The sequence below is a fragment of the Molothrus aeneus genome, chromosome 20 (genome assembly GCF_037042795.1).
Source record: "Molothrus aeneus isolate 106 chromosome 20, BPBGC_Maene_1.0, whole genome shotgun sequence".
In the NCBI taxonomy this organism is placed as follows: domain Eukaryota; kingdom Metazoa; phylum Chordata; class Aves; order Passeriformes; family Icteridae; genus Molothrus; species Molothrus aeneus.
Window position 1 is genome coordinate 10897451 of NC_089665.1, and position 27709 is coordinate 10925159.

Here is a 27709-nt window from a genome sequence, read left to right on the forward strand (position 1 = left end):
GCATCAGCTGTGAGCTCCACTACCCCTCCACAAATTTGTCATCTATTTCTTCATATCATTTAAGTTGGTATTCTCAAGATTGGTGTGCATTTGGCATCCAGTAGTTTAGCTCTGAATTCTGAGAGGTCCTTGCTTTCTCTTACAGCCTGGACTGGTGGGACTGACTGCAAGAGACAATAATTGCCCTGCATCTCTGTACAGTGCTGAAGTTCTGTGTTAGACAGGGTATGGACAGGTGTTCAAGGAGAGCCTCAATTCTTCTAGGCTGCCCACACACCTATCCCAAGGGAGCAGCCCCTGGAAATTGATAAAGCCCAGCCCAAGTTAATAAAGAGAGTTCTTGGAAGGCATAGATGGAAAGAAGTTCCAAAAATAGTGTTGCCTTGAAAAAAGACTGTTTTAGGAAGTTTCAGTGTGTCCCAACTGATTGTGCCTGGATATGGGCAAAAATGGGAAGGAAGACATTTAATTGCCACACACACATTAACCATAAGGAACACAACTTAGTTTTTAGTCAGTTTATAGAACATGTAAGTTATCCCACTAGAATGGCTGTCAGGTGTCTGCTTTTGGTTATTTAATCTTGAAGGGGATTGGTAGAGTTAGGGATGTGCCTGGGAATAGCCTGTCTGGGCTGCTGTCTCTCCAGCAGCCCCATCCCATAATGACAACACTGTTGTAGCAGGTTTGCCAGCCATCTGCTTTGACATTTTGCAACATGCTTGACTTTTGCATGTAGCTGAAGTTACAGATAACACCACTACAATTGAATAAAAGATGCTGTTCACTCTAATTCTTCACTAATTCAGGTACCTTTCATCTGAATCTTTAGGTTCTGTGGGGTTCTTTCCTTGTTTCTCTAATAAACAGAATAAAAAATTAGAAATGAAAAACCCAATTTTCCTGTCTACAGAGGGGAGGCAAAAACTAATGATCTAAAAATGTTTATCCAGTGATTTTTATTTGAACCCAATAAGAAGCTGCAATAAAGACTGGGTCATTCAGCTCCTTCCTGAAGAATTAAGGTGAAGAGCATTTTTGCATCACACTTTGTTTTGTGAAATGAAACACACATGACTGCTTCCGCATGAGCCTGTGCTTTTTCTGTTAACAAATGGGTTTACTCCACTCCTCCCTCACCTCTGCCCACTTTCTAATAGGCACTCCTAAAATGCTGTGTGCTACCTTGATTTAAAATGCATGAGATGGTTTGGAATTGCCCCTCCCCACCACTCAACAAATATCTGTTTTAAAAGCACGGCCCAGGGGACTGGATTTTGCTTGTAAATGTTAATTTAGTGGCATACTTTATGACATACATTATTGTATTTGCCTTAATTTTAATCATGGGTGAGCTGAAAGGCCAGTTATTTATTATAAACCAAAAACCCCACGAGTTCAAATGCCAGCTGGGAAGGCTGAAGAGCTGAAGCCAAGCTCTCTGAAGGGAGCTGCTGATTTTTTGAGTTGCCTTTCTGAAGCTGGTTAAAAAAGCAAATAGATTTGGTAGAGCAGGGATAACTCAGGAAGCTGCATTGTACAGTCGGATCACATACTCCTGCAGAGAGTATCCTTTTATAAATATAGTGTGGACATTGGCAGGACTGGAACTGTCCTTCTGTGCTAAGTGTTTTAGGGTCTGGTTCTGAGGGGGAAAGAAGCATCTTCTGAAAGTAACTGACTCCGTTTGCCTTCATTTCTTTCATGCTCCAGCTTTCATTCTGGCTGGACCAGCAGTTCTATGGCTGATTCCAGGAACTGCAAAATGAAATTCTGAGACCTGAATTAAATAGAAGGTTGGGCTAGACTATCTCTTCTGGCCATAAATAACATTTCCATAATATTACACAAGAACCAGTTTAGTTGTTACTGCAGCACCCTTTTCTCTATTCTCTTGAAACATGAATTGGGATGTGCATGGGCAAGAGAGGGGCAAATGGTGAAGGGGTTTGGCTTCCTGGGAAGGGACCCTGCACAGCATGCTGCAGGTCCAGAGCAGTGATTCTGAGGATGCTGCTCTCCTGTTTCTGGATCCAAGGCTCAGAGCCTGTTGAGGAGTGAAGCATGAACCATCAGGATGCACAGAAGGAGGAGGGGGAGAGAATGGAAGAGGCTGATGTCCTTCTGTCTTGTTTGGTTTTTCCACAGACACCAGTGAGATGATAGAGATGCAAGGCTTTGGGGCAAACCTGCTGTCGTGGCAGCTGGAGCACTGCAGCCAGGGCTCCTCCTGTATCTCCTGTTCCATGGGCAGCTCTCCCTACGACATTCCCAGCTGCTGCACCTGCATCCACGACAGGTGAGCAGGCTGGGCAGAGCTTACCTGGGCACTGTGTGCATGCCACGGCTAAAAGCAGGAAGGTTTGAGTGGTTGCAGCACTCAAGACAAAGAGTAACAATTTTCAAGTAGTTTCTAATATAAAAAAGATGAAGTTAGGCAGCAAAAAGTTTAGTTTATTAGAACTAACCTATTAAACTGTGCTCAAGCCACATTTTGATAGAAAAATTTCATCTAGTTCTTTTGTCTAGTGTAAAATACTTCAGCTCTGGGAACGTTATCTTTAACAAGTCATTCACGACTGAATGAAGGGCAACAGTTCCATTTGACACAGACCTCTACAGTGCACCTGCAGCAATTGTGGCGGTGTGTGCCAGGGGGAAATCTGTCTGGGGCCAAAAGGTTGTGGGGGGGAAATGCTTTAATAACTGGAGTTTGTTATTACTGTGTCCTTTAACTAAATAAATCTTGGTGCAGAGAAAAAATTGCTGTGTGTAGGACACAGGGATCAGCATGAAATTCTTGATGCTCTCTGTCTTCACCACCTGCTCTTATTCTGTTGGTGCCTCTCCACAGAACTCCCCTAAAGATGTTGTGTGAAAGCATGAAGAGGCAGATCATTTCCAGAGCCTTTTATGGATGTAAGTGCAGCTTCTGTATCTGGCCCATGTGGTATCCATATGTTTATCTAAACAACACGGGATCTTTGCCTTAGAAAGCAGTCTGCCCCTAAATTCAGGGCAGTAGGGTGGATGTAGCTGCAGTGGCAGGGTTTCAGTATTTGTGGGTTTTGCTGCTGGCAGTGTGAGGAACGATGCCCAGTGGAGACAGAACCGAGTTTTACAGGGCAGCGGAATGCACGACGTGGATGTTCTGGTCTGTGTCCATCTGTTCAGCCTTTGGCTCTGCTGTAACTGCTCACTGTGACACGGTGCAGAGCGAGCTCAGCCCAGGCAGGGCCGTCCCTGGGGTGGCCCCGTGGCTGAGCTGTCCCTCGGTGTCCCGCAGGGCTGGCACACTGCCGGCACCTGTCCACGGTGCGCACGCACCTCTCGGCGCTGGTCAACCACAGCATCGTGCCCCCCGACCGCCCCGCCTGCGCCGCCGCCGGCCTCACCAAGGAGCTCTGGAGCAAGTACCAGAAGGACAGGAAGGTCAGTGACAGTCCCCCAGCGTGCATGCACGGGCGCCACGCGCTGCTGCGCTGGGCAGGACATCATCCCCTGCACTGGGCCCCACGAAATATTGAAGGTCTTCAACCCCAGGGTCACTTCTCAACTCGTGAGAGAGAGTCAGTTCTTACAGTCTCTTCTCTCCTTTGCTTCTCTGATGATGGCAAAGATATAAATTATTATCAAAGCAACTGATCTATTCAAATTTAGATTTTTTTTATGGAAGGCATGACAACCTATATTAGGCTGGATTTCAGCTAAGATCCTAAAGGCTCAAGCTGCAGAATTTATTTAGTGTCCTGCATGTATTTCACTGTCTCTGTACTCAGTGTGAAGTGTCTCTGAGTGTCCCTGAGTTAAATACTGATGTATTGCCTTCAACACCTCTTTCTCCTGGCCACTGTAGAACTACAAGGAACTGGAATTACTAAGAAGAGTCTATTATGGTGGGGTCCAGCATGAGATTCGGAAGGAAGTGTGGCCATTCTTGTTAGGTCACTACAAATTTGGCATGGCCAAGAAGGAGATGGACCAGGTAAGCCATAGCTTCCGTGGAATCTGAGTTACATTTGCAGAGTACGTTTTGTTTTCTGAATAGCAGCTGTTGGTCTTTATTACTTTATGATATTCCCAAGGGAAAAACACTACTGAAAACATTAGTAGCACATGCTAGCAGAGGGGTTTTGATACTGTGTTTTAATGTCTGAATGCCACTAAATGAGAGTTCTCTCTTTCTTGAAGTCAGGAAACCTGCATTCAGCTCTGTCTGTGGCAGGCACGTGCCCTGAGCACACCCTGTGTGCACAAATTTGTCACTTATACAATGGGGAGACATTGACATTTGGATGGGAATTCTACTCACCCCTCTTTTATATGGTGTGTTAGCTGAATTATACTTCAGACTGCTCCTTGAAATAACTACCTTTTCTCCATGGTGCTGCATCTGCATGCATGGACATTTCTGGAGCTGGGAACAGCCCAGATGGACCCTCTGGAGTTATTGTATGGTGGTAAAACATTGCTTTTGTGACATCACCCAAAGATTGGCTGAACTGGATGGAACAGTAATGAGATTTGGCCTGGAATATAATTAACACATTAATCTGCTTTTCAGTTAGTGCTATTACCAGGGAGGTAGCACTCATGCAGTAGCTGATTCTGTTCTGGATTAAATTGATAAGGAGGGGTTTATATATCAAAATATTTGGCATTTGCTAACTCCCAATTACTTTACATGCCAAGGGGTAATTTATATCCCTGTGAGCACCTGCAGAGCAGAAGGACAGCCTGACCTCGAGCCTTGCCATGGACAAATCAGTGTCTTGCAAATGGGGCACTAAACCAACATTGGTGTGGCAATTTGAGTTGTTTTACTCCCAATAATCTTTAAAAGCCAGTTCTGAACACAGATGGAGAAACAGAGCCCTTCACTGTTCAAACTGGGTCACAGTCCAGACTGTCCCCCCTGAATCCAGTCATCTTAGTAGAGGTTTATTGTAGATTTTCTGGCTGTAGTGTGCACATCAGGAATGTTCTACTGAGCAGTGCTCCATTCTTTTTTTAATCTCAGATTTTCAAGAAAGGCAAGGATATTGGAGGTTTCTTGCATAGACTGCATTTTGCTGTCTCTGATCTCCACAAGTATATGAACTATTAGATTTATGATCCATGTGTAGAAATAAAAGGTATGTCTGGAAATGAACAAGAGGACGCAGATGCTTAGTTTTGAGTGGCAGATGTGAAGCCATCTCTCATGGATGCTAGCCCCATCTCCAAAGGGCACGTGCATTTGTACAGCTAGAACATAGGAGATTTGGCAAGAAGAGATAAATACTGGAGTCTGTATGATAGGAATTACAGTAAATTCATACAGAGATGTTACAAGACAGAAAATATCTGATCTGCAGAACACAGGCTCCTACAGAAGATTTTTCTCCCTGAGTGTGTACCCTTCTAACCCAGGGGTACTCCAAACTTACCTGGAATTGTAAGGAGCTACTCACGCCAGTAGTAAACACAAGTAATAGCTGCCTCCTCAAAGGAATGGGTTGTTGGAGACCTAGTTTACACTGAATGTAGGAGTCTGTTAAATGAGAGACATGAAAACAGTCATAACACCTGCACGTACAGGAAACTCATTGTGTCCTAAACTGAAGTCATTGCAGGTGATTTATCATCTTTGTCTTCTGATGGTATTTTTGCACTCCCAGATGTGGCTGTCCTCCAGCCCTCCACTAACTGCTGTATTTTATGATTTATGACTCGACAGCTACCTCAAGTGACAAAGAGCCTGCAGCTCGTAGCAGCTCAGCCAGCTCACAATTGTGCTTTCTCTTCAGCTCTTGACAAGTGACAGAGCAGTAAAATTGCTACATGTCCCTTAATAGCTCAAGGGGCTTTCTGTGGCTGTCTTTCAAAAGAGAAAGCCAGCAGTGACAAAGATCTGGTTTATTCCTGTGGTGCCCAGTGTGGATAGATTTGGCCATGCACAGTGCAGCCACAGGATGGGCTGTGGGAGCTGGGACCCAGAGTTTCTCCTGGGATCTGACTCTCTACAGGCTGGTGTCTATGAACCTGTGACCTGGAATTCTTCACAAGGGCTACGTTAGAGGTAGAACAGAGGAGTTGGAAGGAGGTGTGATAGAATGAGGGATGATGCAGGTAGAGGCAGTGCTTTCTCCATAGACTGCATCTGACTTCTGTGTGCGGTTTCACATGACATCTTTTGTTTTGTCCTGGGTCACAGTGGCACAGTGCTGTCGGTAGTGTATACACCTGCTTATATAGACCCTTTCTGGTGCCTACAGTGTTATTAATTCCCTGCATTTAATACCCAACACCTGAGTACTCCTCTCCAGTCACAGGGATGTGCTGCTGCAGCAAGAGGGCCTCAGCACCCTTTGGGCTTTCAGTCTGAGACCCTTCAGCTGCCTTAGAGCTGTCCCTCCTGTTTCCTCCCGGTGTCAGTGCCTTCTGGCAAGGAGGGCAGTGTCTCAGGACGTGTGTCTGTCTGCAGGTGGACGCAGACATTGCTCTGAGGTACCAGAAGGTGATGGCTGAGTGGAAGGCCTGCGAGGTCATAGTGAAGCAGCGAGAGAAGGAGTCGCACTCAGCCACGCTGGCCAAGTTTTCATCGGGCAGCAGCATTGACAGCCACGTCCAGCGGCTCATCCACAGGGACTCCACCATCAGCAATGATGTAGGTACTCCCTGCCCACTCGCCTCTGGGGTGGGCAGTGCTCAGCATTTGCAGAGGTTAGCACAGCTCCTGAATCCTGGGCAGAGATTGGAGCTGTGGTGTGCCCACGTTAGAGTGAAGGGCAGGTCTGAATTTTGGACAGCCTACAGCTGTTGTGAAGCAGGATGTGCCTAAGGGGCTCAAAGGGTCACCTAGGAAGGCAGATCCCCTCTCAGCAGAGGAACAGCTCTCCAGACCTCCTCCTTGTAGCTCCTTTAGTCCGACCCAGCACGGAGCACATGATGGCTGCTGTTGAGGTGTGTGTTTGGTTTTGCAGGTGTTTATTTCTGTGGATGAAACAGAGCCGGTGGAGCAGGACCCCAAGGGGCAGGAGGAGCCCGCGCTGACGGCGCCGCCCGCGGCCGCCGAGTTCGACTCTCCCGACTCGGGGCTGCCCTCGTCCAGGAACTACTCGGTGGCCTCGGGGGTCCTGTCCAGCATCGACGACGGCCAGGGCGGCTCCTTCGAGGATGGGCCCGAGGAGGAGGGCAGCGCTGGGCAGAGAGCGCAGCCGGGGCTGCTGCAGCCGCAGGACTCTGTCCCAGAGGAGCAGCCGGGCTCCCAGCTGGGCTCCCAGGATTATTTGGTGGATGTGGCCTCGGTCTGCGCCGCGTCCTACACAGTAGGTCAAATGAAGCACCATCATCTCTGCACAGCAGTGCCTTTTTAGCAAACACTGGTACTTTTTCAGATAGGACTTCATGAGAGAGAGTCCCAAACTAGAACTACAGCGGGTGGGATGAGAACTGAGGATTTTTCCATCCAAATCTTTTCATCTGGATTTTGAGCTAGAGTGGAAATATTTGGGTGGGTTTTTTTTTAAGTAGGAGGACAAGACAATCAGTGTGGTACATCTGTAACAGTTAGAACTTTCCAGTGCCTGGGAGTGTGGACAATGTACTGCTTGTAAGACTCTAATGTTATTTAAATCAAGCTAAAGCCTCCATCTAGTCAAACTGAACCACAACCTAAATCTAGATTCAAGATGCCACCACCTCTGTTACTCTTGCTGTCACCCAGCAGCATAGTTTTTGCTTCTCTCTACTGAAGTTATTTAGCTGGAAATAGCCATTTGGAAATAAGACAGGTTTGGCACATTTCCCAGTGAAAACAAATGTGCTTTACCTGGCATTTTTGACAGTAATTGAGTATTTCGATGCCCTCATCTGCTCAGAGTATAATTGTACTGTTTCTGGTTTGGTGATTCTCAGAGCAAATTTGCACAGAGTCCTGGAAATGCTGTAAACTTGGCAGATCTAACTAAAACTTCTCTGTTCTAGATAGAGTTATTGGACACTGTTGCCTTAAATTTGCACAGAATTGATAAAGATGTCCAGAGATGTGACCGGAATTATTGGTATTTTACTGCTGAGAACCTGGAGAAGCTCCGAAATGTCATGTGCAGGTAATGAGCTTGTAAACCCAACTACTTTCACATTTCTGTCACAATCCATAAGCTAATCTATAAACTATAATAATATGCAAATAACAGTCAATAAGAATTCTCACTAACGACTTTAAAACAACTTGCCAGAAGGATGGCAGGTTAGAGCGTGGGTCCAAGCTTGGAATGCAGGTTTGAGAAGATTTCTCAAGTGACAGACCCTATTTTAGAGAACTGTTCTCTGAATGTCCTCTGAGGTTTGGGTTTCTCCTGATCAAGATGATACCTCCAAGCTCAGAGGGCTACTTTATCCAGGCAGCAAACAGTAAAGGGCTGTGAAATACTCTGGGAAGAGTCAGAAGGTTCTGGGACTCACACCTTCAGCAGCTGCTTAGGATTTGATCTCACATATGGAATCAGCCTTCAATACAAGGATTTCTTCTTTCCACAGCTATGTCTGGGAGCACCTAGAAGTTGGTTATGTCCAAGGCATGTGTGACCTCCTGGCTCCTTTGATGGTTATTCTTGACAATGGTAGGAAGGGTTTTCCTTTGGGACATGCTGGTATCCTTAGTGAGGTCTTTCCTTAGAAATGCTGTTTCAGAAGGAGTTGTCTGCATTAACCAGGGCTGGGTCACCAGCAAAATCAAACCTACAGCTCCTGATTTGTGTTTTCTCCACCCGTGGCTGTTGAAATGGCCAACATTAGTGTCTCGGGGCTGCCATGTCGCTCACTGACTTCCAGATTAAATTTTACCAAAGTTAGTAAAATTACTGTGTTCTGGGAGTTGCTGATGCTGAAAAGTCAACTGCAGGCTGGAATCTTTGAAACATAACTGGTAAAAATGGTCCAGAGTCAGGAACCAACCTCTCTTTCATCTAAATTCTGGGATTCAGAGAACAGCAAAGGGGAAGACCCTGTTTTTCCCAAGCCCTGCAGTTCTATTATTTTGGTTCAAGAAGTCCCACAATTACCAGCACTGAGTGTCTGCCTTGTCCCTGCAGATCAGCTGGCCTACAGCTGCTTCAGCCACTTGATGAAGAGGATGAGCCAGAACTTCCCCAACGGAGGTGCTATGGACACACACTTTGCCAACATGCGGTCCCTCATCCAGGTGAGTCTGGTCTGAGGGGATCTGAAGGAAGACAAGGCTGTGCCAGAGGCTCAGCACTCACCTCATGCCACAGTGAAGGGGCTCCAGGGCTCAGGTGTGACTTCAGAGCTGGGGAGGAGGAGTTGTGAGTGGATTTGTAGAGTTACAGCCTGAGAGCAGGGGTGGAGGTAGAGATGGACATTTGCCACTTGTTGGAAATCAGAAGGATCTTCACCTCGTTCCTTGGCCCTTTAAAGTCATGGTGAAGATGAACTGTGACTCCCCAGCTCAGCACTGAGTCAGGCACCCAGGTCATAGCACTGGCACACACAGCAAAGGGCTGTTCCTGTGCTGAGCAGCTGCTCTGGCCACGGGATGAGGAGCAGAGGGAGTCCAGCACCTCGGACCTTGGCTGCTTTCAGACCACATCGTGACAGCTGATGTTTTCCATTCTAGATTCTGGACTCAGAACTTTTTGAATTGATGCACCAGAATGGAGATTACACTCATTTTTACTTCTGCTATCGCTGGTTCTTGCTTGACTTTAAAAGAGGTAATAATGTTCTGTGCCTGTAGTTTAGGGTTGTTTAGAACTGTAGCAGCTCTGTGTTTTGATGTGAGTGTCTGTCAAGATGGTGAGTGGCTGCTGGGGTCACTGGAGAGTTTGTAGCCAGGAAAGGTAATGCAGCTCTGAGATGAAACAGCACTGGAACAAGTCCAGGCTTAGAAAGGGGAGTGCAAATTCCTGATGATGCGATTGAAGCCAAGTTCCTGCCCAGTTCAAATGCCTGTTTGCTCAAAAAGGTGATCCTACTCATCTGTGAGCTTTGATACCTCCTGTCTCATCCTTGTGGTAACAAGGAGCAGCTCAGCAGTAGCTCAGGAGCTGCTGTACTTGGAGCGAGGGAGCAGCCCTGGTGCCAGGATCCTTGCACAAGCACACTCCACAGAGGGTTGGTGCTGACAGGCACCCTGCAAAGCCAAGATACACCTGGGCACACGTTCAGACCTGCAGCCTGTCAGGGAGCCCTGCAGAACACCCAGGCCTCCTGTGCTGCTCTCACATGGTCCCCGTGGTTCAGGCTCCTTCCTGGGCTCTGGTAATTGTTCTTCAAGCCAGGTCTGTGCCCTATGTGCACAAGTGACAGGAGTTGGCTGAAGGAGAGGGGAGAGGGAAAGGAGGAGTCTCCAGGGTCTGTTCATGTCTGAGTGAGGCCTGTAGACATTGGTGAGAGAGGAGGGACATGGTCAGTTGAATAATCAGATGCTCTTGTAATGTTTATTCCCATTCAGAATTGTTGTACGAGGATGTATTTACAGTGTGGGAAGTTATTTGGGCAGCAAAGCACATCTCTTCAGAACATTTTGTCCTTTTCATTGCCTTAGCACTTGTGGAAGTTTATCGAGAGATTATCCGTGATAACAACATGGACTTCACTGATATTATCAAGTTTTTTAATGGTAAGAGCCATTTTGATAAAAAGTAATGGGACTTTGCTCCTTCTCCCTTCCTGGGACTGTCTGGTGCAGTTCTTGTTGTGACAAACTCATGATCATTTTAAGCTCTGAGTCTCAATGCCAGGTCCTGCAGCACAAGGGATTAATCCACTTCTTTAATTCTCCAAAACCAACCCCCTGGAATGTTCTGGGATTGCTGCTTGTTACAGTAATTAATTCTTGCTAATGCTACATGAATATCAGTGCCAGGGCAGGAAGGTGGTGCTGCGAGTTTAAGATGTTTGTCTGTGTCTCTTAGAAATGGCTGAGCACCACGATGCTGCCGAGATCCTGAGGATAGCCAGAGACCTTGTCTACAAAGTGCAGACACTGATTGAGAACAAGTGACCATGGACAGGCCGTGCCTGGGGCCTCGCTGTGAGCCACTGGAGGGAGCATTCCTTGCACTGTAATTCCAAATGGTGTTTTAATTGCATCTTCCATGAAATGTAATAAATAGTGAGGAGATAGTAACAGACTTTTAAAACCCAAACCTTCCCTTCACCAGATGAGGTTGGTGTTTGATAGTCCTTGTTACACTGACTTTGTATTTCTAGACAAAACCTTTTTGCATTCTCTATTTCCCTCTCTAGAAGACATCTGCCTACATCTTTGCGGTGTTGAAAGGGGGAATTTGACAAACTGCACCATTTCTGTTTTGACTTACTGCACCTGTAAAGCCTGGATGCACCTTGTGTGCTCTGCCAGAAGCTGCCGTGGAGGCAAGGCTGGGCCCACTGTTGCAAGCACTGGATTGGGTCCTTGGAGGAGCACGGTCCTGCCTCACTGTCTTTGCCTTGAACATGGAAGAGAATGTGTCTGAGCTCATGTTGCTAAAACATTTGGGTTTGTATTTAGCAGTGATTAAAGCTGATAAGGTTTCTGGCTGGGAGAATGGCCTTAACCTAAATGCCACAGTTCATGGGGGCAGTGATGAGCTCATGAGCTAAAACACCAGTCTGGCCTTGGCTGACTGGCTCTCACTGCTCATTCTTCATGGCCCACACAGACCTGCCTTTGTTTTGCTTTGCAAACTCACCCTGTGGCCACTCCCAGCTGCCAGGCCCTGCCCTGTGCTGCTCAGGTGAGCAGGTTCAGCCCACAGCCAGGCCCCTGCTCCCTGGGCTGTGCAGGCCATGGATTCCCCTGCCATGGAGAGCAGGTGGCAGTGCCCAGCCTCCTCCTGAGCCCTCAGTGCCCACTCCTCCTCCTCCCTGCCCTGCAGAGCTGTCAGGGGTGCTGCAGACACAGACCAGGCTCTGCTCTCACCAGCCCCTGCCAGGTGAAGGAGCTGGAATTCCTGGGGGGCTCTGAGTTGCTGCTGCAGCCCCTGCTCGGGTGTGGAGCCCTCTGTGTGCCCCAGCTCCTGTCCAGCCCTGGGTGTCTGTCCCCTTGAAAACTGGAAAAATATTTTTTAAAAGAATGAGAAGAGTCAGAAAAACCTCCAACTCCCAGAGCCCAGGGAGTGATGGATGTACAGATAATACTGCACTATTTTCCTTTGGTATGTTGGGAATGTTCTGTACAGCTGTTTCACACAAACCCAATCTGTGAACTTTGCTGTATTTGTTAGAACATTCTGTCTGATTGGATTTTATCAATGTTGTGTATTATTTATTTTTGTTGAGAGCAGACTATTCTCTTTATTGCTCAATTATTTATGTTTAAATGTAACTTATGAATAAATACTTATCATCAAGGCATCCCATGGAGCTCTTTGGGAGCGATTTCTCTCCCCCAGAGGTGATTCCAGCCACAGAACAGGGATGAGGCTGTCTGGGAGGATAGGGCAAGATGTAATTAATGTTTCTCTGATGAGCTGCACGGGCTGTAGTGCTCAAGGCAATAAATAGGTCACCATTAAGTAGACTCCCGAGGTCCCCTAAATTACTTTAAGGGTGATTTTCATGTACCCACTGGCTGAGCCTGAGCCAGCCCAGCCCAGGAACAGAAATAAGCTTATCACAAGTGTTAAAAAGTAAGAGTTTCATTCTGAAATTTTAGGCCTGATTGTGCTGCAGCTGCATTGAAGCCAGCTGAGCTGCTGGACTACCAGGAGAGATCCTCCTCATCACTCCCAGTCCTTGTTCAAAGCCCTTAAACTCCTCTGGCTATGTCTCCTCTGCAGCAGGGATGGTCCCTCCTCAGCCTCACCTGGCTGCTTGGCTGCAGGTTTTGCAGCAGTGTTCCAGGTTTTTAGGCTAAATAGGTCTGCCTGGAGATGAGTCCCTGGGGAGTTTCAGATCATTTTCTCATTCCACCATAAAAGGGCCCAACAAAGGCCTCTGTGTGCTGGCGTGGGTGCAGCTCTCCTTCAGACACTGCTTGTTCCAGCTGCTAATCAGGTATTTATCCCTATCAACAAGGATCAGGCCTTTATGAAGTGCATCCAAGGACATGTTGGCCTAAATAAACTTCCAGTGCCCTTCTGTCCTCTGCGTTCACCTGTCTACATGGTGGCACTGGGGTGGGCAGGGCACCTGAGCACCACAATTGGGGTTACAGCTGGCTCTTGTCCCTCTGTCCTTCCCACACGTCCCCACCATGTCCTTTGCACAGCCTCAATAATTTTTAATGCACTTATTTAGACCCTGGTGCTCCCCCCAGCCCCTCTGCCCGAGCCCACCTGGGGTCCAGCCCCCCCCTGCCCTGCTGCCCCAACACCACCCTGGGGTTTGACTTGCCCAGTGCTGGATCCACGTCTGTCACATCCACTGCTGGAGACGAGGGAGGGGGAGACCCTGGGGCTGCAACTTTAGCACCTGCAGGAGAGAGAGAGTCCAGGTGAGGCAGGTGCGGCTGCGCTGCTCAGCCCATCCCTGCTGGCCCTGGGCAGCCCCAGCCCATGGCACAGGAGGGACAGACACCCGGGTGGGGCTGCCCAGCAGGGCTGGGAGAGCCCAGCAGGAGGGTCCTGGGCACGAGGCTGCTCTGCTGGGCCTCAATGGGCCTGCTGGGGCCCCTCTGCCCTGCAGCAGGGCTGGGATGGGCTCCTCAGCAGGAGAAGGGCACAGGACAGGGCACAGGACACGGCACCACTTCCTGGGTTCTCACAGATTGCTGAAGCTGCAAAGGCTTTGCTTTCCCCTGCAGAGCACTGCTGGATCCTCGGGAAGCTCTGGGCCTGCTCTGGGTGAGCTCCAGCCCCGCAGATCTGGAGGGAGGGAAGGCTTTGCTCTTCAACTGGGAAATCACAAACAAAGTGAGGGAGCTGCATGCAAAGCATAGGGAAGCAAATGCAGAAACCTGTTTCCAATTTCAGTGCATGTTTATTTCAGTTTTATATTTATTTCAGGCAAGTGCTTATTACATGGATATCATTCATGTTGGATACCTAAATTCTGGAGCATGAAGAGCCAGTAGTGTACAGCTGAATAGTAAAAATACAATATGTACAAAATTAGTTGCTTTTTCACATAGCAGATGTATCCAAACACATAAAAATCTTTACAGTCTAGTTTGTCAATATTCAGTATTTCAGTAAATTGGTAACACAGTGACACGTCCTCACTGTAAACACAGACTGCACCTGCCCAGGTGAGCGCGACACGGGGGCTCCTGTGAGGTGCAGGGAGGGACGGGGGCTCCGGGCCAGCGATGGCAGCGACTGGGCTCAGTCAGCAGCTCCAGTGACACATTCCTAAGGCGGGGAGCACAGCGAGACTAAAGAAATAAATAAATGCTTTAGGCAGGAGGGGGGGTCACATGCAGTGACAGAGCAGGGGGTCCCCGCTCCCACCACGGCTCCTCACCCAGTATGGCCAGGCTGGGCCTGAGCAGAAGCCAATAAATGGTTGGGCGGTCGCAGTCAGTCCCTGCCCCTGGCTCTGCCAAGCCCCAGCACCCTCCTGGCTCAGGCTGTTAAGGCATCCATAAGGCATCACACAGGGCTCTGGCACAGCAGCTCCACAGCCAGCCTGGGGAGGCCCTGCCTGCCAGGGACAGCCTCAGAGACGGGCTGGGAGTCTGGGGCACTTCCCTGGTGGTGACTTCTGCTCCCTCACACTCAAGTTCCTATTCAAAGCACAAGGAATGGGTGAATCAATGGGCCTCATCCAGAGCTAGAGCAGAACCAGCCATGCCATCCTGATGAGGAGCACCATGACATCCCACAGCCCATTCCCACCAAATCCCAGCAGAGAACAGCCCTGTCCCTGCCCTAACAGTGCAAGGACAGAGGCCATGGGGTCTTCCTTCACTGCTCAGCAGCCTCAGGCAAGGAGTGAGCCAGCCTGGGAACAGCCAAACACAACCTCTGCCAAGCCTGCACCATCCAGTGCTGGGCTCGGGCTGATATTTGAATAGTTCAAGTTTGGATTATCGAGTTCTGTGTAACAGGGACAGAAAGAAGCCATGACTGATTCTACCCACAGCCTATTTTCCTTAACACTAAACATCTGCTTCTAACAACTGATGTTTCACTCAGGGAGGAAATAACCTAAAGACAGTGTTATAATCCATTTTAATCTGTCCCAAACGATAACAAGGGATGGAAACAGGCCATAAGTATGAGGGTTTTCATCTCCTCACCCCCATAGCTTTTAGAATCAAAATAAGACTGGAATGAACAACTGTTCAGAAAAAAACATGCCAAGTCTCAGAGGAGCCTCACCTGTGAGTGCTCAGAGCTGCCCACCTCCACTCCAGCTCCAGGAGCCCTCTGCAGCAGCCACGTATCTAACTAAGCTAATTAAGCAAGTGCCTGAACACCCAGACAGGCTGAGCCTAAGTCCTGCTCAGGTAAGCCGAGGTCACCTGGTTCATCTGGCCAAGGCTGCTCACCCCACAGACACAGTGGGGACACTGGATACCCATCACAGAAAGCAAAGGGGCCAAACAAGCACTGACCACATCATCACAAGGGGCGACACCTTCCCCCCGACCACTGGCACACGGGAGGTCCCCAGAGCCCCTTGTACCCACCCAACCTGGAACAGTTCTCACTTTTTTTCTTTAAATGCAAAAAACGCCCTCAGGATGCAAACCAGTCCAAAGAGACACAGGCTACATACAAAAACCAGACACAATAAGCCTTGCATTGCATGTCTACAGGAATCTACCAGGCGTGCGCACGGACAACCACACCGACACCGACACAGCAGCGACACCTCACCTCCACCTAAACCACCCAAAGGCATTTTTTTTGTTTCTTTTGTTACAGAAGGCCACTTTGAAATAAAACAAAGAAAAAAAAAAGACAAGGAGCCCAACAGCAGCGGCAGCAGCCGGCTCAGTGGGACGATGAACGCTCCGGACATGCCGTGGGCACCTCGAGAGCAGAGGCCTCTGCAAGGGCCGTCCCCTCTGTCCAGCTCTGCTCAAGAAACCAAAACTCAGCCGTGCCAGTGGCCAGGGGCCCAGTGGTGACACTGGAGCCTGTCTGGCCTCGACATCCAACACTCGGCCTCAGCACGGACAGACAGATGGACGTACACACACACGCGCGCAGAAAAACCCCGACGGCAGCAGCTTGGCTCCAGCCTTATTTCCCCATGTGAAATGTGGGTCCCCAGCTGCCCCCAGGGACACACGAGGGTCCCCAGCTGCCCCCAGGGACACACGACCCGCTGCCTCTGGATCCCACGCAAGCAACTGCAGAGAACACGGGAAATCAGATCACTTCCCTGCCTAAGATAAACTACACAGATCTGGCAAATTTTTACTGGTGAGGTCAGGAATACATTCCTGTATCTAAAGTGTCAGCGTTAAGAGCTCTTTTGAGGATCATTTTAAAGCAGCAGTTTGGGTTCTCTGCCCTCTGCCTGCCCCCCTGGCGGGTGAGCTGGCAGTGGCTCTGGCAGGCACAGCTCAGCACGAGGCTTCCCCGAGGCCATCGCGGGGTTCTGTGCCCACACAGTGCCCACACATCTGCCCAGCTGCCAACGCCCCCGGCCGTGCTGCCTGAGCTCCAAGCACAGCTCCAGCTCCTGAGCACCATTTGGCTGCTGGCAGCAGGACATGGAGCGTGTGGGCTGCTGTGCCCTCGGCAGAACCACCTCCACTGACCAACAGGCTCCAAGCCAGGTGTGACAGGACAGAAAACCCTCTCAAACTACTATGCAGAAACCCCATTTTCTATTGTTTCTGTGGCATGGTTACCAATAACTAATATTATTCAACAACAGAAGAGATTTCTTGTAAACTTCATATATTTATTGTTTTTTTGGGGGACAAATTAGATCTTAGGAATCCCCAAGTGTACATATATATTTATATATAGCTTTCTCCATAGGGAAAACATATATCAAAGGAGGAGAGACATTCCTAAAGTGCCCCTTGTCATACAGTACTGAACGGGATTTCTAAGAGCATCAGTGTAAATCCAAGGTTTCTGAGCAGGAATAACAGAGGTGGAAAGGGAAGGGCTGTGGCTGCTCTTCTTCCCACAGAATAGAGAGAAATTCGCTGACTTAAAAAACAAAAAGAAAAATCCCAAAGAATGTTTCTGGTAGCCCTGAAAAACGCAGATGGGAACAGGGGTACACACAACATCTGGAGCAGCTCCTGGGCAGGCCAAGGGGGATGTTCCTAATGGGGAGGCCAACACCCATGAAGGGGATCAGACAGACAGACTGCATGGCACAATTCCAAGGGGAAAGAAAAACTGGCCAAGACACAGGACTAGGCAAGGCAGGGGCACTCTTTGCTCCAAACCATAAGGGAGTAGAGGATGAGGTCAGCAGCACCCCTGTCCAGACAGCACAGGCCATTCAGTAACCCAGCAGCAAGCTCATCTCCCTGGGGCTCAGCCAACACTCCTGCACTGAGCACATTCTCAACCTGGCTCCTTCTCCTTCAATGAGGAGAATTTGCTCTTTTGTGAGTCGGAACAGTAAAAAAAGGCAGAAGCACATGTCCTCCCCCTCCTGACACTGCTGCAGAGGGCAAAGCCCCACTCCCTCCTGAGAAGGGAGTATGTTGCACATACTCAGCGTTGAGGAGTTCCTGATGAGGAGAAACTGAGCCATACTCAACCCTATCTCTCAAATACTGGCACACAATGGCCTCCTTGGGAAAGCACCTGCAGGGACAGAGGACAACAAAGTCCTGGCAATTCTGAGAACCCCCCAGTGTTAATGATGCACTGGAATGAGAACAAATGATCTGCTTAAATGGGGTTCTATGAAAAGAAATCCTTCGAGGTTTGTCCATTCTGCAGGAGCTGTGCTGGCAAGCACAGCCAAGATCTTCCTGAACTTAAGAATGCATGAAAGAAAAATAAAACAAGTGGTAACTGGGGCTTTATGAACAGACTTCACAGAATTCCCAGTGACACCTGCTCAGAAGGCACAATCACCCCTGACCTCTGCAGTCACTTCTCCTGCCTCCAGACCAGTTTTATCTGGGGACAGTATAGAACAGGCAGATGTTCTCAATGACATCCCTGACACTGCTCACACCAGTCCCCAACAGGCTGAAGTCCTGCTAGAGTCAACAGGTCTTTAGGGCAGAGTATGGATGCTGTTTTCCTGCAGGAGACCCCAGCCCCACACAGGACACAGCGCCGTGAGGTGCTCAGCCACCCCCTCCTCCTCTCCCAAAGCTCCTGGGCAGGTGTGGGACCATCCTCCCACCCTGCCCTAGGAGAAGGGCTGCTGGCTACAGCAGCATTTTGCCTGCAGTAAGGACTGTGGAATATTTGTTTTAAAAAGAGAGGAAGACAGAATGGAGATCATTCACAGCAATAGCTACACACACTGTGTAAGGACCAGAACATCCAGAGAGCAGCACAACACACCCTAAGCAGCCTCCCGGGCAGGCTGGCAGATACCAGCAGAGCCAAACAGCATTCCTCCTCTCCTGGCTCTCTGGGATCTGCCACAGACCTCAGACAGGTCTGCCCCAACCCTGGCAAGGAGGAACAGGAGGGTCCTGAGGGATGAGGGTTCTTTGGTGCACGTCTCACGGTCAGACACGAGCTCACACTGATCTCCTGCAGCAAAGCCTTATCCTGCATAAGGAGAGACTGCTTCCCTGTCAAAGGGAACAAAGCTGCTTGAACTGCCTGCGCTCTGGAAGGGAACCACATCCCCTTTTATCCCTTTCCAAACCCACCAGCTCCCACACCAAAGCGTGGTAAGGACAGAACAAACTAACAAACATTAACCCATGCAGCAAATCTACCTCATTTCTCTATGTCTTCTTGTCCCAGGTTCCACTCACCAGGCCACAGCAACGCCCTGCAAGCTGCCAGCACAAAGCGTGTGCCTCTGCCAAACAACAAACCCAAGAAATCTGGGGGGAGCTTGGACCGGCAGGAGGGACCCTGACCAGGGCCATGCCATGCACAGAGATCTGCAAAACCAATTATTGCATCAGCAAACCAAGCCAGACAAAATACAAATTCCCCCAAAAACATCCAAACAAAGCACTGTCAATCATTAAAGTAATAAAAACCAGTATTTTTTTGACATAGCTATAAAATCAAGTCATTTATAAAATGGCAACAAATCAAGTCTGGTTGCGTATTCTTTTTCCTTTTATTAGACAGGACAGAGAATTTCCTTAAAATGCCATAACAAGTCACAGTGATTTTAGACGGTTTTTGAAATGTATATATTGATGGGAAATACCTTTAACATGGTTTGACTCGTGGTTTGTTGTTGGGGGTTTTTTGTCACTGTACTCTGGTCCACCAAACCATCTATCTTATAGTTTCTTGTTTAGAGAGGACACTCTGGCTTCTTCCTCCAAAAATGAATTTTGTCTCATAATCCTGCAAAATAATCAACCTTACAAAAGGCCTTCAAATGTTATATTTATATATATATGTATATACATATATATATACACACACATACACACATATATATAAATATAGACTTCTATGATTTTTTTTCCCATTCTACGCAATGTCTCAATAAAGAGATCAGCAATTTTTATTCTACAAAGAAGCAACACATAAGAGGGCGAAATTAAAGTCTTAAGAACATCATATCCATAGTTCACTCATTACACATAAAAGGAAAAAAAATCACCATGAACAACTGTCTTTGAAGTCTCTCAGCGGCGCGGCCCCGAGCGCGGCGCGGCCCCGTCCCGGCGGAGGCTGGGCACGGGGGCAGCCCGGGCACGGGGGCAGGCCGGGCACTGAGACAGTCTGGGCACAGGGGCAGGCCGGGCACTGAGACAGTCCGGGCACAGGGGCAGGCCGGGCACCCGCACAGCCCGGGCACCGGGGCAGGCCGGGCACCCGCACAGCCTGGCCCCGCCGCCCTGCCCTGGGCGTTCCGCGCCTCCTCCCGCCGGGCCGGGCGTGGTTGGAATGTACGGAGTTTCCTTAGGAAAGGTTCCCAACAAGACCTCGCCGTGGAGCGTCCCCTCTAGGCCAGCTTCAGCGTGCTCACCGGGAACGACGGCATGGTCACCATAGTCACGGGGTTTAGGACCGTCTGGCCCACCAGCTGCGGGTGATGGACAACCTGGGTTCCCACGGCCGGCTTGGCCATCACGGCCGGCTGGCCCAGGCCCGCCGTGCCGTTCACTTGCTGGTGCGAGATGGTGTGGGCGATGTGGCTCACCACGGGCTGGCTGACGGCCACGGGCTGGGGGTAGATGGGCAGCTGTGGGCCCAGGTGGGCCATGTGGTTGATGGTGGCCGGGTGCACAGTGATGTGGCCGATGGGCTGAGCAGCAGTGGTGAGTTGCACGGGGCTGGACGTGGAAGGTGCAATGTGAGCAATGTGCTTGGTCTGTGGCCCCTGAATGACGTGGTTGACAGTCTGGATGACCGAGGCGTGGGTGGTGGCCGTGTGGGCGATAACAGTCGATTGCACGGTCGAGGCCGCCACGATGTGAGTCTGTGCGGGGACGATCGCCTGCGGCGGGACCAGTGCCTGTGTCTGCAGGGAGGGCTGGGCATGGGGCTTCTGCTGGATGGACACGTGTGGGGGCAGGACCGTGGGCAGGGGGGGAGCAGCACTGGGGGGGACAGCTTTCAGCAGCTCTGGGTGCTGGCGCTGGGTGAGTTTTGGTAATGAGTTCACTGGCCTGTCATCTTCCATATCTTCATCCATGTTGTCTTCACCCTCTGGAAAACACGAAAGGAAGAAACTCCCATAACAACGCAAGCAGAGCATGAACTGGACCAATGAGCTTCCCTAGAAGGCAGCATCAGCAGAAGAGACGTACAGGAGGCATCACTGAGCTACAGGCTGGTGGCACAATGGCACGGTATGGTATGGCATGGCACAGCCCACAGCCTGTGGGCCAAGGACCAGGCAAGTGTGACAGCTCAAAAACCCAGCTAGAGCAGGGTGCTCCCAAAAGGCTGAGAGGTCTCACTGGGCAAGGAAGGGGAGCACCATGAGCAGAGGCTGACAGAAAAACACCTGGCTGAGCTGTCTGGGCTGAAGTGGGCTCCTTCTGGGAAGAGGAACAGGGTTTCCTTTCCTGGCCAGTTGTTCCACTGATTGGCACCACTCCTGCTCCCAGAGCAGGAAGGAAATTGCCATGAAGAAACACGGCAGCAAGTCTCTCATCTGGCTCTGGAAAATGGACTCTTGTCTAGTCCAGGAACTAAGGAAGCATAAAACAGGAACATACAAGCCCTGAGATCAGGAAGACAAGCCCGGCACCCTGCACTGCCTGTTCTAGTGCCAGCCATGCAGCAAAGAATAAAAATCTCAGGAGACACAGAAGCAGCAGGAACACCAGGAAGCCACTTCCCCTTCCCAAGCTCTGGGAAGCAGCAGCTTGATGTGGTCACTTTCAGCAGAGGCCACTGCAGAGGGAACAGCTGGCACTTGTAAGGACAAAGCACTGGGACTCTCAACTTCCATCAGACTACACCGGGAGCTGCTCCTATCATCAGAGGTGATGAGCCTGAACAAACTCAGGTCTTCCCTTCCCAGAACCTGCCATATCATCTGCCTGGCATGCCAAGAGCAAATGCGGACTTGAAGGAACTGCTGGGAATGCTTTTGCAGTGCTACAGCCTCCGTGTCTCTGGAAAGCTCTACATCCACAGACTGCCTACTCTTCCTGCTGCAGATCCCTGGCGTGGAGAGAAGCGTGCATTCTCCTATCTCACAGAAACTCTCACTGGAACCGCATGTCAGATCTCCATTAGTGTCATTTCATCTTCACTGTGAATCCTCCTCACGCAATGTGAAGGCTCATCAAGTTGTCCAAATGCTCTGGTGATCCTCCCTGTACCAAATCCTTCTTCTGTATGTGCTGAACACCCTCACACATCCACACAAATACACCAGGATGCCCACTTCTAATGAGCAGGGCTGCAGAACTGTGCAAGAAAAGAGCTAAGTTTGGAAAGCAGGGATTTATCTCCACAAGCAGGTTGCATGTGCAAACCTGCACGTTGTATCTACCTGACACTGATGCACAAGTTTCAGTTTACTTCACATGAGCAGCCGTGTGTTGTTAGCAACATCAATCATTACAAAAACTCCAAAACCTTCTACTTTATTCTGAATGCAAAGAAACCCAGATGCTGCTGAATGAAGATCCCTACCACTCCATGTAACTGTGTCAATGACATTCCAAGATAATTACAAAAAAAAGAGAACAGTTATGGGTACCTGATGCTGTCGAGGTAGATGCCTGGTCATCCTCCGGCTGAACTGTCTGTCGAATAATTCTGTCAATCTCCAAAACATCCATCCACTGGCTCAGCTCGTTCTTCAGTTCTGCCAGCCGCTGCTGCGTGGCGATCTTCTCCCTCGCCAGCCGCTCCATCTCGTGTTCGTATTCTTTTTCCTTCCTCTTTAAAGTCTGAAGTTGAAGGAAAGAAAAAGAAATATCATGAGAACAAAGACAAGAATAACCTACACTAATCTGGTCACTCCCATGTCCACAGCTCATTATTTCATACTGCCAGTTATGCTGGTGTAAAACATGCTCAGGTACATTTACACCTACCAAATGTGGGCAGAAAGGGAAGGACAAGAGCTGGCACATAAAGTATTGCTCTGGTTGAACATCTCCTTTCTGAGGGAAAACTGGTAAGCCCTCAAAATGGAAATGCTTAGAAGGAAAGAAAAAGCCTAAGTATTGATGAGCTTCTGAGCAAGAGTTCCTGACCTAGAGGAGATGGTGGAAGGTACAACCAACAAGCCCCTGCATCACGGGGAAATCCTGAGGTCAAACAGGAAGGAAGGGTATTTGTTGTCCTCTCCTGCTAATGCCCCCTTGGTGCTGGCAATCACCACATCCATTGGGAAGGTCAGGGGAGCTGCTGCATCAGTCAGCACAATACAGAGAAATGCCCCACACTGCCCAGCACTACTGCTGGGAAATACAAACCACACTCCCCAAGGGGGACCTACTATTCCAAGGCCTGTTTTATGAGTTTTTAAATCAGTATAGCACTGCACAGTCAGGGACCTGGTCCCTCAGCCCAGGGCCACACTTACTATATGCATAAGAGACAAAATTAGGTGAAATCTGTAAAACCACATACAGACTCTCCATTTTCTCAAGTTAAGTTTCAACACTGGGAATTTAAATCCCACACACACTTCTGAAAATACCAGCCACACAGAGCCCACATGGATGCTCCTGTTCCCTCACTGCCAGCAAGCACTGAGCTCAAAAGCAAACCCCACACCTGGCAGAGGACCAGGCTCATGGTCTTAACACATCTCTTTATTTCTCTCTCAGTTTCTCCAGGATGAGTACAATCAGAGCCTGACCTCATGCCTTTCAATCGATCTGCTGGTGTTGTAGCTCACAGGTTTGCTGGGAAGGACCTTAAAGCCATTAAAAGCCAGCTTTTAATGCAGCCTAAGGCAACGCAGATTAGGGCAGCTCCTGCCGCTACCTTTGTCCCAGTAACAGCAATAAAGGAAGTATTTTTAAAAGAGCCAAACAATGTATGTTAGCAGGGCACAACCACTGCAGGTGCATCAATGGAGACAGCTCCTCTCCCTCCAGATCAGCTAAAAGCTCCTCAAAACAGAGGGTTTTCAGGCAAAGGGGGCAGTTCATTCTCTCCTGTTGCTTTTCAAGCCAAACAGGCAGCAGAGAGACCAACACCATGTCCTGGACAAGCCCAGCAGCCCACAGCAGGGAAGTAGCCATGGGGACAGCCAGAAAGGAAGGATGGGGACTCCTGGAATCCTGGCTCTGCACCAGCCCTGACCTGTAGCCCAGAGATTCCCATGTGGCTGAGGCCCAAATCCACAGGCTAGTTTTAAAGTTTGTTTCCTGTTGAGTGCAGCCAAGGCATTTTGCCTGACCCAGAAAAGTCATGTGCTGTGTGTGCTCTGATTGCCTTGCAAAGGGGTGTGGGTGAGACAGGGAGTGATGGAGGGAAGGTGATGAGGAAGGTGCATAGTCCTGGATCAGGTTTAAACACGCAAGACTTGCATGCAACTTGTCTGAATGTCTTCCCTTCACTATGTCATCAGGAAAGAGGCAAGTAGAAGAAAGGCTGAGACTAAACCTGCTGTGCAAACATGAGCCCAGTCTCTCTCTGCAGCATCTCCCCAAAGCTGCTCTCCACACAGGGCACGAGAGGACAGGAGAGGAGCAGGCAGAAATCCCCGCAGCCGCCTCGCACCGCAGCGGGCACAGCACACGCATATTCAAACAGATCTGGCTTCACTCCCTGCTGCCAGAGGAGACTCCCAGCAGCGGGGGAAAGCATTACTGCAAAGTATGAGCAGGGCAGCTGGTAATTAGTTACAAACTTTTAATTACCGGGAAGGCAGGCAAACCCTTAGCAAGCACAGGACGAGTCTCCCAGCCAAGAGAGCCAGGGAGTTCACTATGTCACTCTGCAGGCACTCCACAGGCCTTGGGACATGGCACTGCTCCAAGCCCAGCCCTGTGGGCTCTGCCACCCTCGGTGCCAGCAGTCCCAGCTCCTGACTGGGCGCCAGCTCCCGGCAGCCCCTTGCTGGGTCTGCATCTCCTCCCAGGGCTGCAGCACGGCTGGGTGCTCTCCAAGGGGAGCTGCTGGGGAGGCTGGAGCAGCAGATGGGCTGGAGGCACACATAATCTTTCAAAACCTATTCTGGGATGCAATTCACCAGAGCTCACTTGGTAAAGATGCATCTCCAGGCTGAGCTGCTCTGGCCTAATAATGAACTGGGATTAACTGGAGCCCTCTTCCCTCTCCTCTGAGCTCCTCCCCCAGCACTGCCCACTCTCTGCAGGTACACCTGGGTGCAGTCCCCTCCCAGGCTCTGCAGGGACTGGGGGTGTGCCCTGCACTGGGAGCTGAACCTTGGAGCAAGAACAGCCCTGGCCCCACTGCAGAAAGGAGCACCCGTGGAGGGACAGGGAGCAGGGACCCCTGTGCCTCCGTGGCTCTCCTGCAGGCACTCACAGCTCCTGGCACCTGCCTCCTGGCAGATTATTTTCTGCAAGTCATCCTGTCCACATCAGGTGCCAGGATTTCCCGTCAGTCAACACAAAGTCCACAGTGACAGCCAGCCCTGAGTCATTGGGACTGCGGTCACTGACCTGCCCCGGCACATCAAAACCTTCAGAGACTCCCACTGATCCCCAGGATGTTTTTCCAAAACAGGAGTTTCTGTCAGCACTATCACCATGGATCCCATGCAATACAAAACCAGATGCTTTAAAATTACATATAACCACACAGACACTTTTCCCCAGACCCAAGCCTTTGCAATTTTCCAACAGAATGGGAATGTAATGGTAGCACTGAGAAGGGCAGAGGGGATCCTAAAACTACGAACAACACAGTCATTGAGAATAAAATTTTGATAAAATAAATTCATACAAATGCCTAACCACCTTTCCTTTGAAATTTCAGTAAGGCAGAGGCCTGGGTGAGCTGCAGGGCAGGAGCTGCCACCTGACCCACCTCCAGAGCCACTGGGAAGGACCATGACAAGGGTTCACATCTGGTGCTGGCACCTGGGAGGACAGTTAAGGTGCTTGCCAAGATCTTGGAGGACACACACTTAACCTGGCTCATGAAATACTGATCCTGTTTCTCCACAGCAGAAAAATCACTGAAGTTACCTGCATTTCTGTTTTCCCACTTCCTCAGGGAGAGGCCAGGCTGGGCTGGTCCCAGGAAGGCCAGGCATGGCCCTCAAGCTCTGTTCTGTTTGCAGAGGACAGCCCAAAGCTGGGGGTGGCCTCTCACTGAGGCCACCCCATCCCAGACTGCTCTTTCAAGCACCAGGCTCCAGCACAGACCCTCCTTCTTACGTCTGCATCTCCATCATTGCAGCATTTCTTTTTTTCCTGTTAAGCAATTGGGAACCCTGGTTGCCCAGGCAACTGTTACACTGCAGTGTGAGGAACCTACAGAAGCTATGACTTTAGAACTCTTTTATTTTTCACCCTTAAAATAAATTCCACATGATCATCACTTAAAAGAGTAGGCCCTGGCCATGCCAAGGGGGAAGCTGAGCTACCCCAGGAAGAAATAATGGATTTCCTCATACTCTTGTGAATCCATCTATGGCTTTTGATGCTTGGTAAATTTTGCAAATCAACTGCTGGCTCTGGTGAAAGCAGATATGCTCCTCTCTGAACACTCTCAGTTCTGCTGAGCTGAAGCTGAGTGAGCCCTCTGCAGCAGAGCAAGGGCCTGGCCCTCCCTGGCAGGCAGCACTCCACGGGCACAGCAGGGGCTGCTCCATGGGCAGGTGGAAGCTGTGACAAGGACACAAGGGCAGTGGTGAGTCCCTTCATCTTTTATTTAAACACCAGCAACCAAATTAAAATCCACATGTGGGTTTGCTTTTTCTCCCCTAGAGTATCTGATTCTCCTCCTGTACCTGTCAGCTCCTTGGCAGCCTTTGTGCACCTGGATTATTGAAGCGAGACCAGACGACTGCAGTGACAGCAAAGGCCTGACACAATTCCAGTGGTAACTCTTCCCCACTTTGTGCCCACTATCCTGGCTGGTTTGCAGCCACCCTTTGGTCCTTGTGTGCATCTCCCTGTCATCATTTGGTAAACAAACCGTACACCAACTCCTGCTCTCCTTGTATAGCAACAGTCATTTGTCACTGCAAAGAATTTTCCATTTTATAGCCATCTGTAATTAAATTGCTCACTCTCCTGTCAAGACAGAAATAAAGCCCCCAATGCCTTCCCTGCACCTGCCTCAGGAATGCTGCTGGCCCTGTGGCTGGCATTGGAGAGGTTTAAAAGGCCTTATTACACAGCTCCCCTCATAAACATTTTATTAGCCGTTTAAAAATACCCTTTCAATTATGAGTTTTCCAAAGCATATTTCAGCTCTTTTCTTCTGTAACATTTGCTGATTGAAAATACCTCATCAATAAGCAATCAGGAGAGTGATTTGCAATTTTGAGCCAGATAATCTTTAACTCTCTGCTCTGGGGATCACAGCTGGTGCCAGAGAAAGGGACATGCTGAGCCAGGGGCTCCTCAGTTGCCACTGACCTGCAGGACCTCCAGCACAGACCAGACCAGTCAGGCTCTCCACTGCTGCACAGAGCTTTGATTCCTATATGTAATGGAAAAAAAACTACATCCTAAGGATCTTATTCTTGCTGGGACTGCCATTGTGCAGGAGATTCACAGCAGGAGCAAGAATCCACCAGCCTGACTCCAAAAATGTTCCAACCAGGACCAGAGGGATGCTGGGGAACAAGCTGCTCCCACAGAGTCCCAAATGGAACCCAAACAGCCCCAGCTGCCAAAACTCCACTGGCCAAGGCACTCACCTGTAGAATCTGGGGATTTTCCATCACTCCTATGAACTCTGGGCATTCCTGATTCGAATGGTGCTAATTTGTCTGTGTTGCTCAGCTGCCACAAGCAGTTTGTTCACGGCACAGCACCGACACCGAGCGCTCGCCCCAAGCCCACCCGACCTGCTGCCAAGGAGCAGGGCCTGCGGGGCTGGCAAGGTGAGGAGCCAGCTCCCCCGGCACCAGGCCGGCGTCCCCAGCCTCTGCAGCCACCCCTGCACCCTCCAAGGTGCCAGCACCTGCCAGACCCCGTCCCTGCCCGCCGATGCCGACCAGCCCCTCTGTCTGCAAGAAGCAGCCGTGTGTGAACCCCGGCTGGTTGCCACGGGAACCAAAGCCATGGTTTCCATGGCAACTGCTTCATTCTGCCGGCTCT

General features: G+C 49.8%; 2 protein-coding genes across 7 annotated transcripts in view; one reads left to right on the forward strand and one right to left on the reverse strand.

Moving 5' to 3' along the window:
* The window catches only part of SGSM2 (small G protein signaling modulator 2), a 38729-nt gene extending 26363 nt beyond the window's left edge, over positions 1-12366 (forward strand). For 4 of the 6 annotated variants that reach the window (XM_066563492.1, XM_066563496.1, XM_066563493.1 and 1 more), the window contains 12 exons: positions 2149-2299; positions 2855-2919; positions 3287-3432; positions 3857-3985; positions 6467-6649; positions 6966-7310; positions 7969-8093; positions 8524-8606; positions 9078-9187; positions 9623-9719; positions 10460-10627; positions 10923-12366. In XM_066563492.1, coding sequence (XP_066419589.1) covers positions 2149-2299; positions 2855-2919; positions 3287-3432; positions 3857-3985; positions 6467-6649; positions 6966-7310; positions 7969-8093; positions 8524-8606; positions 9078-9187; positions 9623-9719; positions 10460-10627; positions 10923-11011 — 1691 coding nt within the window. In that variant the 3' untranslated portion in view covers positions 11012-12366. The remainder of the gene's footprint in view (positions 1-2148; positions 2300-2854; positions 2920-3286; positions 3433-3856; positions 3986-6466; positions 6650-6965; positions 7311-7968; positions 8094-8523; positions 8607-9077; positions 9188-9622; positions 9720-10459; positions 10628-10922) is intronic. The other 2 variants (XM_066563495.1, XM_066563494.1) reach the window with 2 other exon arrangements.
* Positions 12367-13912: 1546 nt separating this feature from the next.
* Positions 13913-27709, reverse strand: part of MNT (MAX network transcriptional repressor) — a 35539-nt gene continuing 21742 nt past the window's right edge. Inside the window, exons 5-6 of the mRNA XM_066563498.1 lie at positions 22204-22396; positions 13913-20693 (exon numbers count right to left, since the gene is read on the reverse strand). Of these exons, the coding sequence (XP_066419595.1) occupies positions 19987-20693; positions 22204-22396 (900 nt within the window). The 3' untranslated portion in view covers positions 13913-19986. The remainder of the gene's footprint in view (positions 20694-22203; positions 22397-27709) is intronic.